At 37.6% G+C, this 20,387-nt stretch overlaps 2 protein-coding genes across 3 annotated transcripts in view; both read left to right on the top strand.

The window, feature by feature from the left end:
* LOC145782919 (transcription intermediary factor 1-alpha-like) overlaps window positions 1–4,593 on the top strand; it is a 30,461-nt gene extending 25,868 nt beyond the window's left edge. Inside the window, exons 22-27 of the mRNA XM_082594679.1 lie at window positions 784–892; window positions 1,231–1,305; window positions 1,933–2,085; window positions 2,283–2,442; window positions 2,843–2,958; window positions 3,292–4,593. Coding sequence (XP_082450805.1) covers window positions 784–892; window positions 1,231–1,305; window positions 1,933–2,085; window positions 2,283–2,442; window positions 2,843–2,958; window positions 3,292–3,459 — 781 coding nt within the window. The 3' untranslated portion in view covers window positions 3,460–4,593. The remainder of the gene's footprint in view (window positions 1–783; window positions 893–1,230; window positions 1,306–1,932; window positions 2,086–2,282; window positions 2,443–2,842; window positions 2,959–3,291) is intronic.
* Window positions 4,594–12,051: 7,458 nt separating this feature from the next.
* On the top strand, window positions 12,052–20,266 carry LOC145783385 (uncharacterized). Of its 2 annotated transcripts, XM_082595240.1 has the most exons (7): window positions 12,052–12,228; window positions 12,840–12,995; window positions 14,549–14,639; window positions 14,816–14,911; window positions 16,951–17,079; window positions 18,859–18,990; window positions 19,229–20,266. In XM_082595240.1, exons 1-7 carry the CDS (start codon window positions 12,221–12,223, stop codon window positions 19,904–19,906), a joined length of 1,290 nt encoding a protein of 429 aa, XP_082451366.1. In that variant the 5' UTR covers window positions 12,052–12,220; the 3' UTR covers window positions 19,907–20,266. The 2 variants fall into 2 exon arrangements, with proteins under 2 accessions (XP_082451366.1, XP_082451367.1); XM_082595241.1 differs by lacking the exon at window positions 12,840–12,995.
* The last annotated feature ends 121 nt before the right edge of the window (window positions 20,267–20,387 follow it).

The following is a 20,387-nucleotide window of genomic DNA, read 5'->3' as shown; positions in this document are numbered from 1 at the left end:
CAGCGTGATGTCATTGTGTACAACATGCGTTTTAGAAAAAAAAAAAAATCCAAATTTTGTTGCCCTCGTCTTGCTAAGGCCGCTTTTGTTTGATCCCCGTTTACGAAGCCTCGCGTGCATCCAGCTGTGACGTCATAAGGTACATACAGTATTATTCGAATTAAAAATATTGTTCCAAAAATTTCCTAAAAATTGTTCCAAACCGTGTTCGTGCAATATTGAAAGAAGGTGGAGGCTACATTAGGTATTAAACTGCACACATCTGATAAAGTATCGCAATAAACCAAATATACACAAATTCAGCCTGTTTTCTTGACAGTTTCAATTCATTTGAACAATACTGTATGTACCTTGTGACGTCACAGCGTCACGGCTGGATGTGCGCGAGGCCTCGCAAACGGGGATCAAACAAAAGCGGCCTTAGCAAGACGAGGGTAACAATTTTTTTTTTTTTTTTTCTGAAACGCATGTTTTACACAATGACATCACGCTGAAACAAAAAACTCGCAAAAGTTACTTTGGGTTTCCCCGCCCTATCATACTGTAAAAAATCATCGATGAACATAAATATTAGTACATTTAATTGATCATTAATTTCCGTAATTGAAATGTGTAATTAACTACATTTGAACGTAATTATAATTTGAAAATTTCAGAACAATATAATTGTAGTGTAATTGAACTAAAAACTGTATAATGGATCCAATTCTGGTTGCAACATAATCTTCTTTCTTGCGCAATCTTGTGGGAGTATTGCGAAACTTAATATCCACGTGAACGCAGAGGCACGTGGCAATGCATGCTGTGTCGTGACATCAACAAAATGTTAGAAGCCGAATCGAAATATCCGAAGCGGAAACGAGTCATCGGAGTGCAAGGCAAAGAGCTTAAGGTGAAATAGCATTGAAAAGTGTTATCAAAAATAAACGAAGAGAAAAACTGTTTCAGTGACATACAATTGAACAAAACTTGTCAACGCCAAATAAATTGTTTTCTCTCAAAATAAAGCTTTTACTGGCTTTTTTTTTCAAATTCAGCATATTTCAATTGTTGTTTTCATGTGCCTAATTTCAAGCATTTTTTTTAAAACTTTTATCTCCACTTGTACTATTCTTTGTATTATCAAGTTAAATTTTGTGCAAGTTAACACATCAATGAATGTGAAAGCTACAAACACCTGACACCTGCGTCGATTCGTTGTTTGACTCTCTTTTAAACCTCAACTCGCAGCTGTGTGAAAAACTGACTCTGGAGTTGTATTGCCACTCTGACAGCATCCCTTTTCATCAAGCTGTTCGCACGTCGGTGAGTCTCCAGTTTAGATGCTTTTCAACTAAAAAATAAATAAGGATTGCCCTAAATACTGAATATTAATGTTGTGATGATGCTTTCACTTACTTGGATTTTGGCCAGACTGTAATTCTATAGCGTACTCTGAAATTGAAAGGTTGAAGGTTTCGGTTAATATTTCGATCTTGAACCCCTGAAAGTAGAACGCAAAGAAAATTGTGGTTTTTGACGAAGCATCGTTTTTTATCAAACAATCTTTGCATGAAAATTCCGCTTGACTTTCGATTAAACTTTTCAATCTCATTTTTATTTTCCAAAATAAATTTTTCAAGCGGGAAGAATGCAGAAAACAGAGAGTTTGCTTAGTTGTTCTACAATATACTGTGTATAAAACCAATGAACAGCACGCGCTTGGCAATGTGTAGTTTTAACTATATACGGTTAAATTATAATGTTTGTTAAACCTGTTCTAATTTCAAATAATTCCAAGTCCGACAGTGTTGCCAGCCCATACGTTACGAGACTTGGAAATATTCGAATTAACAGAAGCTTTTCAGCCCTTTGTGTAACATTTGGCAGTGGAGCGGTTTTTATTTTTTATTCATATTGAGATGAGGACAAGCAGTTGGGTTAATTTTGCAGGTGCCAGACTATCACCGAGTCATCAAACATCCAATGGATTTGTCGAAAGTGAAGAAAAAGCTTTTAATGGCAAACTTCCATCATTATTCTACTGTGGAGGAATTTCTGGAAGATATCCAACAAATGTTCACGAATTGCTTCCATTTCAACGGAGTAAGATTGAGAATGCGACGAGAGTTTTGTTGTTTAAACGTTCGCAAAAGTTGGTTTTAAAGATACGATAGTGTTGTAAAATAAATTTGGTCAATTTAAAAAATTTGAAAAATAAATGCACAAAGTAGAGGTTTTAACATGATAATTTTTCTCAAGGCAATGTTCTTCATTTTACGAAGTCATTCTTTTTGTTGCAGGAAGAATCCACTTTGGGCAGTATAGGAAAAAAATTGCAGACCTTTTTCATTCAACAAGTCGAAGAAAAGTTTCCGGAAATGTCTGGTTTCCTAGAAAAGCTATTGAAACAACAGCGTCAATTTTTGGACAACAACCCATGGGATTCTGAAACGTCAACAGGTTTAACTCCCGTTTGATAATCTTTGGTGAAAGATTGGTTTAGCAAATGCGTAGGTGGAATCCAGCTTAAAGAAGACTCAATACATTGCGGATATGTTAGTAGTAGAATGTAAAGCACACTTCCTTTTCGCAACAAAGACAGGCTGCCTTCCAGTAGCTTCTCTGTCCCAAACAGCAAATCAACCGCTTTTTACATTGATTTAACGTCTGCAGACGTTAAATCAATGTAAAAAACGGTTGATTTGTTGTCTGGGGTGTAAGCACCGCCTACCAGTTTGGTGTGGCGGATGACCTTCACTCCCAAAGGGTCAAAAGACCTTTTTCCTGAAGGACTATCATGATAACTTCGTTTGTAATGTCATCACAAGTTGTCTGATGTAACCCAAGGCTACAATTGCAGAAGCAAGTCCAGCAAAGACGAGCACACCAAACCGGAAGTCGTCTACCGACAAAAGTAAGCTCCCGTACGAAAGTGACACCTTGTGGCAGCCTGGTCAAGACGAAAACGACGAAGAGGTATTTGCGGTTTTGTTTTTCAACAACGTTTGTACAAACTACTGAGTGAAAGTATGTTTCTCAGTGGCGAAGTCGCAACACTGGTTGGATGACATTTATGTCTGGCATTTGATGCCGTGTCCCCAAATCAGCAAAAGTTGTTATTGTTACATTGTTTCAGCGTATCCAGACAATGTAAAAACATCAACTTTTACCGATTGAGAAATAGCGTAAAACATGCCCACGGGTAGTTGATTTAATCTTTAAACAACATTAGGTTTTTTGCTGTCATTCATGTGACTACACTGTTAGACGATTTTTATGTTTTAATTTTAATTTTTTTTTTTTTTTCAGGAAATAGAGTCTATTGAAGAGGTGTCGGAGCGCTCTTCTGAAAACGACGTCGTAGAAGACAGCGTCGAAGACGAAGAAGAAGGCGACGAAGATGGCAGTGATGATAGTACTGCAAGCGAGGGCAGCTTAAAGAAGACGAAAAGAAGAGTTAGCCGCTTTCGTCTTTAATCTGTGTATTTAATTATGTTTTTTTTAGTTACACGTTTCGGCTGTGAATTCGCCATATCATATTAAGCGTTGTGCCTTCGCAAAACTTGTCCGAATACAACCAGACGTCTACAAACGACTTACGCGCTTGCATTAGGTAATACCTACCCGAACAGAACCTGTTGTTTTACATTCTTTCAACCTTGCCACATGCTGTCTGGGTTGGTCCATGACGTGAAAGCTTTGTCAGCTCACGTTCGTCTTCACAATGACTCTGCTGCTTGCTACAGTATGGGGTTAGAAATTTATTGATGTGTTTTAATCAATTTGCTGCTTCGATTTCACCTGTTCTTCTGTGTTCTTGTTTGTTGTGGTTGAATTATAAAACAATGATGACACAAGTAGACACAACCTTTCAGTGAGTACCCACATATTGTGGCGAAGTCGCACTAGTTCGTTCACAGCTTGTGTTAGTTACCCACCATGCATCTTTTGCCTTGGCTTCATATTTCTGAGAGTTTTACTTTGCCTTGTATGATTTCGATTTTTCATGGAGTTTCTGGCATAATGCAAACTTCGCTAAGTAACCTGACTGCTACACTATTGCCGCTCAAGAGAGCTTTCCCGTCAGCAAATTAGTCTTTTTCACATTGATTCAACGCTTGCGGACGTTGAATCAATGTAAAAAAGGACTAGTTTGATGACTAAGTTATTGCATTTCTTTCATGCATGCTTTATTCTTCATGTTACACACACATCACAGTACTACCTTGTTAAATAGCAAAGCTGTTCCAATAGGAAACGAGAAGGATACATTTAGCGTCATACAAAGGGAGGGGGAGGAGCAAAGAAGTTGTACAAGGGTGAACGCTCCCTGGTCCTACAAGGATTGTTTCATTGAAAGGTCTTTACAATAGATTCACATTGCGTAGTTTGTTCACTTTCAGAAATGGCATTTATCGCCAAGCAACTATGACACGCCCCCTCACACATATGGGAATAGCGTGTTCCAAAACTTTCCTGCTGTATCATTGTAGCGTGGACATTTGTGGAGAAACAATTTGATTTTTTTGATGTACTGCTTTTACTTTAAGCTTACATGCTTACGTCTTAGAATAATTAACTCTTAAGTCGTATTAAAACAGTGTAGCTTTGCTACTGTGTGAAGCATCTCACTTTTACTGAATGAACGTAGTTCAGACATGCCGGCCACACAAGATGCAGATTGCGGATACAAAAGAAGTCTTCTGGCATTAAGTATTGAGCGAAGCAGTCCATCCCCTTCAGAAAGGCTCTGACTGAAACGACTTTCAATTTGTAGTTTTGTCACGTGACTTCTTCATTTCATTAATTTTTCTTATGACTATTCTGGAAGCTGTTACCTGTGTCATCGTTCCTTTGTTCTATTTTACCCGAAGGCGACATAGCTTTTGTACTTATCATACTTGATGCAATGCGAAGTGTCATATTGCATTTAGGCTAGGGTTACCATATTTGAAAAAGCAAAATTCCGGACAGTGCATGACTATTTTCATGAGACCATATATATGCGCTACCGAAATGCTAAAGCTGCAAACGTTGTACGATACTCATGCTAAAGCGCCAGCTACCGAAATGAAAAGTATTGTCTTCTGTCACGAGCAGAATCTCACACCAGCAGGCAGGGTAAGCACTCTCTAAATATAGCTACGGACCGTCACTGAAAAAAATCTCAACTTCAGAGTGAAAAATAATAATGAGAATTAGGTTGTGCCGAAAAAGGAAGAACAGCAATTACATGCTTAAAACAAATTAAAGACACGCTTGTAAGTCAAGTCACTACAAATTTACTCTTCTGACCATGCATATTTTTCTGAAGATCTAATTCTCTTCAATAGGGCCTTGTGTGATTTCAAAAATGAGAAAAATTCACTAGAGCACATATCTTTGAAATTATATTGAAGAGTCAATATGCCTTTCATAGTCGCAACGCTCAACTTGTTTCTTTTTATAGTCCACTGACTTTGCATCAGTGAAAAGAGTCTCTCTACATTGGCATTGTGGGATGTAACAGCAAAGAAAAACTGTAGGCTACAATCCTTAAAATTTCTGAGTGGCATGTGATGTTCGTAGACTGATCGAAATATTTGCACCATTTCTTCTGCGTTGGCAATTTAATAAATTCTTCGTCCTGTAGGTAACTTTCCACAAACTGCTTCAAGTTACAGATTTGGTCAAAGCACTTTGCATCGTCCACATCAACCCCTTTACAAATCAGATATTCCAGGCAAGGCTCTACAGTCTACATCCTTCCAACTTGGTATCTCGGTCAAGGTCATCCATTTGAAACAAGCAAACTCTTCCATTGGTTTCATCCATTTGCACAGGTACTCCAAGCATCTCTCATAGAGGTTTGCAACTTCGGAAAGAAAATTGTTACATTCATCTTCATATCCCTCTTCTCTTTTTTCAACTAAAAGCCTTTTAACTTTCAAGGACATAAAGTTTTCATTCTTCCTTTCCACAAGCACCTTATGAACCAGCTCCAAATTTTCTAGCACTTCTGCAACGGAATTGTTTTCTCTCTCAACTACTTGAATACGTCCATGAAACACGGACATTAGTAAGTGCATATGCCAAAGGTATAACTCGCTCATTTCATTCTCAAAGAACCGTGTAATAACCAGTGCTGTATTCGAGGGTATACGGCGGTATACGCAGTATACTCTCTGCTTTTTCGATAAACTATTAGTAGCCTATACCTTCTGGTTTTCCAAAGAGAGTGCGTATGCTATCCTTAATTCTTGATAACTACTAACTAACTAACTACTTAACCCTTTGAGGACCATTAATAATGTGAGCTGTTTGATGTTTATTAATTGCAATGGACTACCTGTGGGTATCAGTTTACCGCTAAAAAATATGTAAGATCCTAGCTGCTAAACCACCGATCAGCTAAAGATATATAGCCGAGCTGACTGCAGAGCCGGCTGCATTGCCGAGTGGTGAGAGCCCTGGAGCGGCACTCGAAAGGCGCCGGTTCGATACCGCTTACGAGCATGCGGCTTAGGGTGGCTCATTTTCCTTGATGTTCTTTAAAATTTTTGTCAGTTTGGAATAATGTTCCATTTTGCTCACTGATATTTGCAAACTAAAAATTTTTGTTGGGGGTTGACCTTTGACCCTGGTTCACCCAAGGAGAAATTCAAAATTTTTCTGAAAAAATGGTAAATTTCGAAGTGGTTTAGCAGTATCTGAAGAGGGGATTTCTCAAAATTTAACCACGTGATTTTGACGTTACTTCCTCTGTTAACTTCCACATGGAACATCTTCACCCTTCTCCAAGTCTGAGAGTCACTACTAGTGCATGCTTTTAGTGTCATTTTAGTTGATTTTACAGCCTTTTCGCAGTCAGCGAATCTATAATATATAGGCCAACAAAAATTTTTGGCACAAAAGATGAGAGTCATTTTAGAGTATTTCAGGGCCCCTGATTCCGAAAATGCACTTAGTTTTTTCGAATTGGCTCTAGTTTTCGAGATATTCGACAATGAACATATTTTTGAAATCGTTACTCAAAAGCTGTCAATTAACAAATTACTTATTTTCAGCCCTGTTTATCACTATGATGTCATAATTGCACTTGTCTAGTTCAATTGGTTCATATTGCATGAAAGTTTAAAACGCAAGCAAAGGTTGAAATGAACTGTGTTTAATGTAAAGGAGACATAAATACTCAATGAAAACAGTTGTGAATCAGTAGGCCTACATCACACGAAAAATATCCCGAAAGTCATGAGTTTATGAATGCAGCTTTATATTCAAAAGGTAGACCTACTGAAATGGATACTGTACAAATGAAATTTTATTCTAAGCCTTTGCTAAGGCCAAGTCTTTGCTGCAAGAAGTTTTTTTCTGGTGTATAGGCTAAATAAATGACATATAGGCTAATGAAATACGCCTTTGACAAGTAGGATGCTGTACAAACAACCCAGATATATTTTGCTGCATGAGGCAACGCATTCTGCGATAGATACAGCGCTATATAAAAACAAGCATTATTATTATTATTACTTTGACATGACGCTGGGTGATCAAGACAAGTCCTGGGTTCCTCCTAAAGTATGCATACATTGCACTCAAACCCGTTTCTGGGCTCAAGGCTAAGAAGTTCAGAGTGCCATGGCATAAAGAGAGCCGTGGAATCACCATGAAATTGATACTTCTGTTCTGTACGGTGAGCATGTTCGAAGGAAGTTGGAACATCATGTTTACATGGAATGTGCAAGGCAGTCATTGCGTGGACGTTGCTATTTCTGTTTTTTGTTTGCGCCCTCTCTTGTTTCAAGTGGTGACTTGCTTGAAACAATAGGAAAACGGGCATGACTGAGAGTAACCTCAATACCTTTAGTAATGTTTTGGAGCAAGGTCAAGCTTTTTTCTCAAAACCATTTCTACCACCTACTGTAGGCTAGTAGTTAAAGATTTAGTTATCAAAAGTGGTAGCTGGAATCTTGGCTAACTCAAAAACTAGAGCCAATTCGATAAAACTTAGTGCATTTTCAGAATCAGGGGCCTCGAAATACCTTAAAATGACTCTCACATGTCCTGCCTTTATAAAAAAAAAAGTTTTGTTGGCCTGTGAAAGTCAATAAACATCGTCAAATGATCCAAGAAACTGAAAGCAGTAGATATTTACTACAGTGAACGGTGCACAAAGAAAATCATGTTTGAAATGTGGTAGAATTCGACATTTTGAAAGTAATACACGTGTCAGTGTTCATGGAGTTGCTAATTAAACCACTTTGCTTGCTACAAGTTTGTGTTACTGCCTCTTATTGTGTCCATTAAGATGCTAGAGTGCATTAGAAGATAGCGAGTGAGCAGTTTCAGGGATAAGCGAAAATTCGATATTTTGAAAAAATTTAAACCAGGTGAACCAGGGTCAAACGTTAATATTTTTTTGTGAAATTTGGTATAGGAAATACATTTACCAAAAGGAACAATATTACAAACTGACCAAAAATTTAAAAGAAAAAAAATTTCTTTTCGAGATTTTGCGCCAGCCTAATGCGGCTGTGTCTTTGGCAGAACATTTTAAGGCATGAAGGTGGACACGAAGATTGGCTTCCTTGTCTTCCCGTCCACTTAATCTAAATCTTCAACCACCAGATCTAAGCGTGGATGCAACAACAAGAAGCTAAGAATACTAGATCTCAAATTTGTAAAGAGGTTAAAGATGTAGACTGTTTGGAATGTATTTATAGAAAAATAAACAATTTTGACGTTGATAATTCATGTTATGGTAGAAATAGAATAAAGATTAGTATTTTGCAAGTTGTGTATTATTTATCATTTTGGAAAATCTGACAGTATGCCCTGTGCTTTTTTTACGAATACAGCACTGTTAATAACTATTGGCGGATGTTCTTGTGACAAAAAGTAGGACTTCAGAGGTGAAAACATTTCTAACAATCTTGAAATTCCAGGAAACAAGGAGAGCCGGCGAGTCTTGCTATGAGAGAGAAGTCTCTTGCATTGAATACAAAAAATAAAAAATAAACCAAACGGTTGCAAAATAAACCAGATTTGGTTTTAAAAAGACTAAAATTATAACACTAACTTCTAAGTGGTAAACATCATTGATAAGGAAAACGCTCTGTTACACCATAATTCCGTACAACCTTGAAGTAAAAAAAATGCACACGGTACGAAATAACAATGTTCTAGATTGGCAGTGTGCACAGTACGATTGCAGATGCAGTAAAATGAGCTGGCTGAGCGAATTTTCTAGGACACCCCTAACTTACAGGATTATTCCGGCAATTTTAATTCCCCCAAAACGCCCATCATAAAATTCCGGACATTTGAGCATTTTTTTAAATTCCTCCCGGACGCAAAATTTAACCCTAAATTCCGGACATGTCCGGAATTTTCCGGACGGTATGGCAACCCTAATTTAGGCAGTTCTTTTCTCATGTGGTGTTTTTTTCAGGAAGACCTACTTTTTCACGTTGTCGTTTTTACCTCGCGCATATACAAAAAATTGCTAATGGCACTTTTTAGTCTTGCAAAACTTTATTTTGAAGGCACCAGTTCGTACGGAGTAGCTCGGTGGAGATTTAAACGAAAGGGAAGATTATTTGTTTGCAAAGATCATCAGAAGCCGATTTCTAAAGAGATTCAAATGTAAATTACGATGAATGGCGCCAGCGGGCACGTGCGATATTTGATTGCCTGATTGGTAATGAAAATCTTGGCTTCCTGACTGTGAAAGATTGTTTCTGCCAGTTTTTCACACTTGTAATTGTGGAGGCTTTAAACCACAGTCTTGGTCATCGAAATTGACAAAGTGAAACTTCCGCTCGTCGAAGTTCTTGGTTGATTTTGAATTTTTAGTTTCAAACTGGTGTAACAGATGAGATGAAAGCAGAGGATGGTTGTGACAGAAGTGGTTAAGCTAACATTCTGTATACATAGATCAAGCACTACAGTTGCTTCTCAAAGGTCTTCTTTATTGATTACCCAGCATACAAGTCGATGCCATCAGATAGCCGAGACAAAAACAGGTCACGCCAAGTTGTGTCAATTTGAAAAGGGAGGAAAAAAACGAATCTTGCTACGCTAGTCCTTTTATCACGAAAATATTCATCCGACCACTGCAGAATATTGGTTTATGACGAATACGAGACAGCAGTCGGTACACTGGCAAAATAGGCTATTGGCAGTTTCGCATGCTTGTGGAGGCTTTGGATCTCTGACGTAGAGCGGTTACTGAGATTGAAGGAGTGGAATTCCCATAGTTTTGCCGGGAAATTATTCCATCCACTAATAGCCGTTGAACGGAGAGCAATCCTCAAATGCCTTGCTCAAGCGCACACCCCGACAGCCGAACCAGCGCCACTTGATCTTTACTCGAGCGCTTTACCACTGAGCTAACGGGGCCGACTTCAACTTACTAGCTGCCACTGTATGGAAGGCTCACTTTGAAGTGGACTCCAAAAATTTCAAAGATTCTAAGAGAAATGAACAATGTATTGATTGAGAGCCAAAAACGTTTAAAGATTGACAAGGGGTCTGTGGCCCCAAAAAATCTTGGCAATTTTTTATCTTGTTTTGGTTGCTTTTTGCGTAGTAAAGTATTTCACCAAATTTATCTAACAAAAAACTACTTTTCTATGGAAAAGCCACAAGATTTTGAAGTTCAGTTCTAACTAGTTTCTTTTTTTATAACTTATTTTGTTGAAGTTTTGCCTATAGGCCTACTGTAGTCTTGTATAATCACGTATGGTAGTGTTTTAGAGAAATTTCGATTAATTATTATCTGTTAGACAGGTTCCCAGTCCCCACATAGTAGGTACAAAAGGCACAATTTACCTCATATTTTTACTAACACTAAAATAGGTTAATTTAATTGTTGAGTGAGCAATGTGTCTTTACGTCTAAGTGCCCCCTCTCTGGACCCGCACCTGGCACCAGTGCACTGCAAATCTATCGAGTATAAAAATAATGAGAGCAGCAAACACATTTTTTTATGTCTCGTCAGTAAGTCTACAGGAACCTGACCCGCGGCAGTTGCAAACTGATGTGGTCAATGATGACTGCTCCAGTGGCGTACCAGCCACTTGGCGGTTCTGGCTTTGCGCCAGGGGCGGCAAAATGAGGCTGCACAGTGCACACAGCACGAGAAATGAAGTACCGTAATGCAAAAATAAATAAAAGTAAAACAAGAAAATTATTTACAAAGAGACAGCTAGCACACCTCAAAGCTCAAAATGATAAAGTCGTATATACGTTCTACCATAAATGATGATCGACTATCAGCTCTATCGATTCTTTCTATAGAAAGAGACTACGTTCAAAAACTTGATTTTGAAGATATTATCGCTGATTTTGCTTCGGCGAAAGCTCGAAAACTTCCATTTTGAGGCGGCTATTGATCTTTTATTTGCCTAATACATTTGTTGTCCATTTTTTGTCTTTTATTTTTGGCCTTAATGCTGAGACAGTGAGGCTTCTTTCTCAAGCAATATAGAATTTCTGAGACGTGGCACATTAAATTATTTGTAATTATTTTTATTGAAAAGATTGCTTGAACATGAAACTATTTCAAAATTTGCTGCAGTCTACTTAAGGCGGCATTTTCAACGAAAGCCAGGGGCGGCAGCATATACTCCTACGCCACTGGACTGCTCATTCACATCACAATTGGAACTGGCAAATTCAATCCACAACATTTTTCATTGAGCTGTCATTTATTACTACATGTGCGCTTCTCTCTGTTTTTGTTTTATTTTTTTCTATTTGTTCTTTTGGGTTTTGTGGCGGCGCTAACTACAGACATAGGCTATAGCCTACTACATGATTTACTATTCCGGCACGTTTTAACCTTTCAAGGTTTTACCGCCTTTTGCCGTTCATTAACGTGCTGGTAGGCCTATATCGACTTTTGGAATCAGTAGTATCTTTTTCATCCCGGACGCGTTAATGACGAAAAATAGAGTGAATGAATGATAAAATTGTAGGCTCAAGAGAAAAACAAAATTAGTTACGTCATTTTTGTCTATGACATCACAATAGAACCTAAGAAAATTGGAATTAAATTAACTTACCATAGATAAGATTCATTTTAAATTATCCAAGTTCAAGCTAACTTTTAGGATAGCTATTTATTCGAGAATACAAAAAGGAAAACGCCGGGGCCAGTTAACCCGCCATTGGGTTAACTTGACTCTGTTTATTGTTGTTGCGTTAAATTTTCTGCATCACTCTATTTAGCGACTGTGCCAATGTTGAAGTCATCATGCAAAGGTAAGTTACAAACCTCATTTGCAATAACCATCCAGGGTTCCGTTTTGACCTGGTCCAAGATGATTTTAGGGGTTTGAAATTCTTTCAGAAAAATCGAAAAAACACAGTGTATTTTTCTAAAATCTTATTAAGATGAAAAGGCGTTTGCTGTACAGTAGGTTACGTCCATTTCAGATTCTTTTCCTTTTAGAGACAACTCTTTGTTTTTGGTGGAAAAGTATCTTTCATTTTTTGATAAACTAGCATTTTTTCTTTCTTGATGTATTGTCTTTGTTTTACTTTTATTTACACAGACAGGCGTCTTGTTTGGAACCGGGTCTAAATTAATTATTATTCTTATCAACAGTGCTGCTCAGGGGTGTTACCGTTCATCAGATGAACGTTGCAACTACTGCTAGAAACGATATTGTCCTGATGAACACCCAAACTTTTCAGTATTCATAGACTTTTCTATTAATTTTTAATAGCTTATAAGCATGTTATTCGGTTGCACATACAATATATTTTTGGGGGGAATATATGCCTATTTTACCCTCCTCTACCCTGACAACGCTCCTGGTAGCGATTTATTTTTATGAACCTTAGCAATAATTGCTAATTTAATGTTGCAGCTACGTGAAGAAACAAGAAGCAAATACTTCTCACAAGTCTAAACTTTCTCTCAACGAAGCTCCTTCTCTGTGGGTTACAAATCGAAGCTTTTATCTTCGCTTTTCTGAAAGTCGCAAAAAGCAGAATGAACAGATGAAGTTACAGAATATAGAAAAGCAAGTTTGGTTATGTAAAACATAAAAGTCCTAGAACAGTGGTTCTCAACCGGGGGTCCTCAAAACGTTTTCAAGGGGTCCGTAAAAGTTTTCAAATTTGCAGTATGATGAATTAATTAAAGCATTTAAAAAATTTACGCCGTTTAAAATTTGACGAAGCGGCGCAAAATGTTTCGCTTCTTAACTAAAAAATTCATCTGACATTTTAATCCAGCAATCTCAATCTAGGGTCGCAAATCGTTTTCGGGGGTCCGTGAAAGTTTCTGAATGTGCAGTATGATTGCTAAATTACGACATTTAAAAAATTGTTTGTGCTTTATTTGTACGTCTCAAACTGTACGTCTCAACGCCCTGGTGAGCCTTTTAAAAGTTCAAAGGGTGTTGTATAAAGGTTCGGTTTTCTCATAAAAAAAGGTTATGCAAAAAAGTTTTTTTAACGTTGTTCTTGTATATAAGGTTCAACAGGATTATTTTGAGACAGCAGATTAGATCTATGCTTTAATTTGGAGAAGCAAAAGCTAGTTAGCATTCTATTAGCGCACATTTTTGCTAAGGCTGTGACTACAAATGAAATATTAAATACAAATGAAAAATACGAGAAATTTTTTGTAAAGGTCACAAAGATTCTATTAATTTTCGATATAATTTATAGAAAAACATTTAATCAGCATATAGATTACTGATTTTTTCTCTTGCGTGCCAACATAGAGCTCATAATATAACTTCGTGAATGTCATCAATCGCCATGAATGCATTGCGAGCTCAGCATAATATTCTTCTGAGCGTGTCGCTTCGAAACCAATGAAACAATTTTGTTTCAGGAGACGTGATATATTAAAATTTCAGATAAAATTTTTGTTATACGTCCGCAGACCCTTCAAGGGCGCCAAAAATGGTCTGCCAAGACAAAAAAGTTGAGAACGACTGTTTTAAACTGAAATCCAATGTATCATTACAGCATTTGGTTGCAGAGCTTACATATGATTAGGTTTATTTTAACTAATTATCAAGACTGCAACGTAAAACGAATAAACAAATCAATCATACGTAGTAGTGTAATATTGCCATTGGCTACTGTTTATGGTACGACAAATGTTGGAAATTTTTATCTCAAAGAAAATAAGCTCCTGGGAAAACCTCAAACCAGTCTCCTATCCACCCACAGATACAAATTTCCAGTGCCGACAAAGTTGGTTACATACAATACTTTTTTTAATGACAATCTATTTATTGAGCTAATGATTGGGCTTATACTTTTTGTCGTAGCCTATTACGCCCGGTGGTTAAAGATTTAGATTAATTGGACGGAAAGGCAAGGAAGCTAATTTTCGTGGCCAACCTCAGGCATGGTTTAACTGTCTTTTTAAAGACACGGCCGTATGTTCTTGAGCGGTGTCGCACCGGCGCCCTTTTGAGTGCGTGCTAGTGGTCTCATCACTCGGTTATGCAGCCAACGATTGTGCTGTTAAGTTAACAAACAAAATTAAGGAAGAGTTGTTTTGAGTGGTAATAATTAATAAATATATTCAAAAAGTGTTCTCCTAATTTCACAGATTATCACTCGATCCGCCGTACTCTGGAATCTCAGAGAAGCATGAAATCGACAGCAAGCTCAAGATAGAAAAAAGTTCTGACAAGTTTCAGGTTTGAAACTATCTTAAACACATCCAGTTTTTTAATTTGAAAACCTAAGTATGAAATAAAGGAGAGGTTTAGAAAGTTACATAAATTTTTGTTCTTGTAAAATATATAAAAAGCACGTTGGTCACACTTTACAGAAAAATATTTCTTATCTAAATTGCATTTTTGGCACTTTTCAGATACCCAAAAACGAAATGATAGAAAAAGAAATAGTCACAGAAAAGAATATCAATCCAGGAATAAAAAATTTAAAAACCGAAAAGAAACAGCATCAAGTACATAACCTAGGCTAAGCCATGTTTTAGAAGCTGTAAATTAATTTGTGGAACCTACTGTACTTTCTTGATTTGTTTAGCGGTTTTATCTTCGAGAGGCCTGGACAGGGGCGCCGGAAGCGGGGGGCAGGGGGGCGAATGCTCTCCTGCACATTTTGCAATTCCTGTTATTCGCTTTTAGCCTAATTATAACCTTTCATTTTTGCCTTAAAATAATATTCACGATATAAAATTCTGTATCACAGTAGGTTACATCATTATAACATTAACATAGTATGATGCCCTTCCGTGCCATTGTTTTTTGTATATCGGACTCTTGTGTCATTACTCGATAATGAGCTGGTAGATGAGCATTATCGCTATATCTTAAAACAGCGTTTCTTAACCGGAGGTGCTAGCACCCCCTGGGGGTGCTGGAATAGACTGTAGGGGGTGCTAAATGCATGCTGTATAATATCAAAAAATGCCATTTTACTTTTCTGCATTTTTTCGTCTTTCTGCCAGTATCAGTAGTTGTTATATCAATGATTGCTGTTTCGAAGTAGCCTACATGGTTTGCTGTTATTGTAGTCAGCTCCCAGTCAAGTACGCAACTTGATCCTGAGTAGATTGTGCGAACTTACCTGGTGGGTGCGTACCTGCAGTTTTGTATTCACCTACATAACCTCACCATGCGTTTTTACCCGCGTGGCTACCGCATGCGTGAATTGCACGCATTGAAACACACAAATTTTGGTTTATTAGGACCTATGTACCCCTGAAGAGTAGTTTTGGAGAATAAACAAAATGATGAATTTGTACATCGCTTTCCTTCGCCAAAGGTTAATGGCGGGGCCAAAATTTTGACATGGTTTTTGATTGCTGGCGGTATATTTTGTAGTGAGGTTTCTTGTCGTCTAACAAACTGTGCTGTTGTTTTAATAGAGTTGATTCACTTACATATGGTTATAATCGGAGATGTACGTAGCCTATACGCCGCAAATTCTACGCCGCATACTTGCGGCGTAGACTTTTTGTTTACGCTAACGCTTGCGGCCACATGTTTTTGGATAGTTGTCGCTTGAGGCTACGCCGTAAAGTTTTCGCGTTTTTTTAGCGCATAGCCTCAACGCATACTTTTTAATGTCTTAGCTGTTGTTTGTATTTTTTTTTTATCAAACTTTCCAGATTTTGAATAAGTTGAAGGAATGTTTTCAATGGGCAAAGACATATTGAAACCAAAACGCAGCAAAATGTCAGATGAACAGTTTCAGATGCTTGTGTTTCTTCGTGGAAATTCAAAATAAAACTTGTTTGCTTCGAGTGGTTTATACCGTGTGAATGTTTGGCACCTAGCAATCAAAATGAGTTTATGCTAGTTATGCGCTGACGCCGCCAACTTTTTTTACAAGTTGAAGTTACGTTGACGCATACGGCGTATGTTTTTCGAACGTTTGCGTTTACGCTGAAGGCGTCAATATTTTTTGTATGCGAGTACATCACTGGTTCTAATTGAATTTCTGTTGGTGAATGAAAGTGAAATATCAAATTCTGAATCAACTTCGTTAAAATAACAGCACAGTTTGTTAGACGACAAGAGACTTCATTACAAAATATATCGCCAGCGATCTGCAAGCATGTCAAAATTTCCGCCTCTACTACACTTTTGTCCGGCACTGTAGTAGTCGTATGTTAACGATAGTTAGGGGGTGCTAGGCTGTTCAGGCCTAGTTACAGGGGTGCTAAAGTCAGAAAAGGTTAAGAAACGCTGTCTTAAAACTTAAAAAAAGGCCTTTCAGCAATAAAAGTGCCCTTTTTTATAATCCTGCCCCCCAGTCAAAAATCGTTCCGGCGCCCCTGGGCCTGGACTCCTCATTTGTACTAGGCCCAAATTATGCTCTTTTAAAGTGAGCATCGGTGATGTCATGATAAAAAACAACTAGCTTGCGTTTTTTTGGATACGCGATGTCACTTTTTCTTAGTATCTTATGCTGCTACTCCGTAAGAACACAACACTTTTTCAGAAGATAAAAATTAAAGCTATTTTTTATACTTTTTAGATATTTGGAAATGAAACTGTTACAACTGATGTCATGAGAGCAAAGGGTGACACTGAAGAGACGGAATGTTTACGCATTGATGAACAACAGGGCCAACTAAACAAAAACGATGAGGGTCCATTTTTAACGGTCTGTGTTCTTCCAATAAACTATGCATAAATAGGTGCACACTGCACACTGTACAAGTGTACAGTATACACTGTACAGCATAGCCTACACCAAGGGTCACCAAATGGCGGCCCACGGGCCGCATGCGGCCTGCCACGCTGTTATGTGCGGCCCGCGGAAGGTATCAGCGCACGAGTATAACCAAAAATACTTTTCTTGAGGAGTGAAACAGCATAAAGGCAAAAAATACTTTCCGGGAAGCATATTTTCGCTTTGCATACGATTCCACCGACCGACCAATCACATTGTAGTTCTAGGTGGGGGGTCGTTTGAAGTTATTCCAACGCGATGTCCAGCCACACTGTCCCAGTGGTTGATTAAAACGTCTGTTTCCGAATTTCGAAAATGTCTGAGAGCATGCTGGGCTTGCTTATTTTAAGTTTGTAAATGTCCTGTAAACACTAGTGTGCGTTTCACCGTTATTGTGTTTCACGAGCTGTGTTCCTATTATGCAAGTTTTTGTTGGCAAAATAGGCCGGTGTGCCAACTCAATTTATAATAAATTGGAAAAATATTATATATAAATTTAAAGACTTTTTCTGGTATTATGAAAATATTTAGCTTAGTAGCCTACTGCAAAAATGTCGTTAATCAACAATTCTTGCCATGCTGATAAGCATCGCAAGTGACATTTGTCTAATAATCAAGGAAAGACGGTTTTATGGACTCTCACAAAAAGGATGAAAAACCAACTCATTGCTTTTTTAGAGGAAACACTGTTCATGAGTTACGATAAAAATGTTTTTTCGGTGATTTTCACAATCGTTTGTTTCATGGTGCCTGGTTTCTTTCTCCCTGTTATTGGAGCTTATTTTTCGCTGATATGTTTGCAGGTCACTATTGTTGCCTGTATTGCGATCTGTCAAACATTTCCATGTTTATTGAAACTGTTAATGGCAAAATATATTTTGTGAAGCGAAGTGACAACACCACTCTTGCTTGACGATGAATATTCTGATGAAACCGCTTGCCTCGCTATAAGTGCGCAAAACAAGTGGCCTCGTTTATTAGGCAATGTTAAAGAAGTCAAAAGTGTTGTCAAAGGAGCTTGGCCTGGCAGTAGCCTTGTTCGACTAATTTTGTTGCTGTGGTATTCTGAGATAAATATTAACAACATGTAACGCTGGATACTGGGTACGAAATGCGTTCTTTTTTAGCACAAGAGTCAACTTACCTAAAATTTTATTAGTGCGGCCCACCATAGCTCTCCTTAGTGCCAAAGTGGCCCGCATGCAAAAAAGTTTGGTGACCCCTGGCCTACACTATACATCAATAGTTTTTCTTCAAACTTAAAAAGTGTCCGTACTGTAATCCGTGACTGACACATATAGGCTAAATATAGCTTCCAAAAAAATACTTAAATTTCACATTTATAGCTGCAATGAAGAAAGTTTAATCACACAAAATACTGAACTATGTTTATAAACAATTTTAAATGAAAAATAGATGTTTTATCAAAACGGGCCTACAAAACACTTCGCCTCAATCTGATTAAGTATGGTTCTTACAAGATTTAAAACATAGGCTACTTGCTTCATACCAATTTTTAACTCCTTGCTTTTTAGCAGGATGCATGCTTGAGGGTCACGTATTATACTGTATAGTTTATTATTTTAACTTGCCTCTAGTTTGAATAAATCATTGAATTTTTCTCATATTTTTTCAATCTAATGCCACACTGTTAAAAAAGTATTGTAACTTATCTTTGTAATGAAGTCAGTGCATTGTTGTGTCTTTCAGATATCTGAAAATGAAACATTTGAGAATGATGTAACTGTAGCAGAAAATGAAACTGGAGTAACCGAATCAATATATATTGAAAAACACGAAGAAATGAGCAAACAGGATAGTGATGAAACTCCTCATTTAATGGTTTGTGTTTTTTGGTCGAGCTGTAGGCCTACAGTAGGCCTATGTGAATACTGAATAGGGGTATGGCCTATTGCATTGCAGCAAATACTTCTGTTTTAAGCTGAAGCTAGAAATACAACAGCGATTTCAAACGGGTAATCGCAATTAAAGCTTTAAAAATTGTGAGTTATTCAGTTGATTTGAAAAGTTACACACCAGTCTAGCCTGACAATATTCATTCTGACTATGTTGTATTCAGGCAGCAATAGAGGAGCTACGCGAATTGTTGGTTAAGAAAGATGTACAAATTACAAGTTTGGAAAAGATGTTACAAGAGCCGAGTCAAAGCATCGTGACTTTGACTAAACCATCAGATTTACCTATGACACACTCCGATCAGAATTATTGCTGTGAAGCTATTACTAGTGATTCCACAAGTGTATCTTCATCAAATAGTCAAACTGATTCCGAGGACTCATTGGAAAATGAAGACGATTCTTATGCGGCAACCCTAACAGGATCAGCATCTTTTACTATTCTTCCTCAGCCGTCAGGCTTGCCTTTGCATTATCATAATCATGAGCTTATGGAAAACCTGATAAGATTTGCTGATGGGCTTGATACAAACGGATATGTATCTAAACAAATGGGGACGAACACAAATGAATTTGGCTGTCAAACAGACATTTGGCAATTTTTTACTTTAAATCGCAACAAAAGATCATCTTCAACAAGCACTGAATTTATTGAGACTTATGAAGAATCCACAGCAGCAATAAATTGCAGAAAGCCACACTTTATTTGTCGTTTAGCCGCTTTTTTTGCGCAATCAATTTTTACCACAGTTCTCCTTGAATATTACGATGAACAGAAACTTGACATTGATAGGATGGTGTCCTATCACGTGATTCCATCTTTGAAGAGAATGTTTGCGTAATCGTTCTTGAAAGCATGGAGTTGTGATATAGCCTAAGTGGACGCAGCCGTGGAAGAAGCTGGAGTTGAAACTGATTTCGAAACAAAAGTTACTGTCGTAAATTGAAGTCTAATTGCCTAAGATGAATTGCGTCCAGCATAAAGTCCAAGAATTATTACATACTGCTAGATGTTTATGTAAAACATACTTGGCTTGCCATGCTATGTAATTCTTACAATATCTTGACATCAGTAAGTTAGACTTAAACGCGTTAAGAATTAAACAGTGTTTGAACGTATCTGAATTATCTATAATGTACCTGTCTTAGTGTCTAATCACATGTATTTTATTGCAACAATAAATGACTTCTTAAGTACCGTACTTCGATAGACTGTAGCCTACTAATCTAAACAAATGAAAGATGTTCTGATAGAATTCAAACTAGACCCAATATCTCTTCTCTTTTGAAAACGTCGGTGTTATTAAAATAAACGTGGCAAAC

The sequence above is a fragment of the Aplidium turbinatum genome, chromosome 14 (assembly GCF_918807975.1).
Source record: "Aplidium turbinatum chromosome 14, kaAplTurb1.1, whole genome shotgun sequence".
Lineage (NCBI taxonomy): Eukaryota > Metazoa > Chordata > Ascidiacea > Aplousobranchia > Polyclinidae > Aplidium > Aplidium turbinatum.
This window is presented reverse-complemented; position numbering and strand designations above follow the sequence as displayed.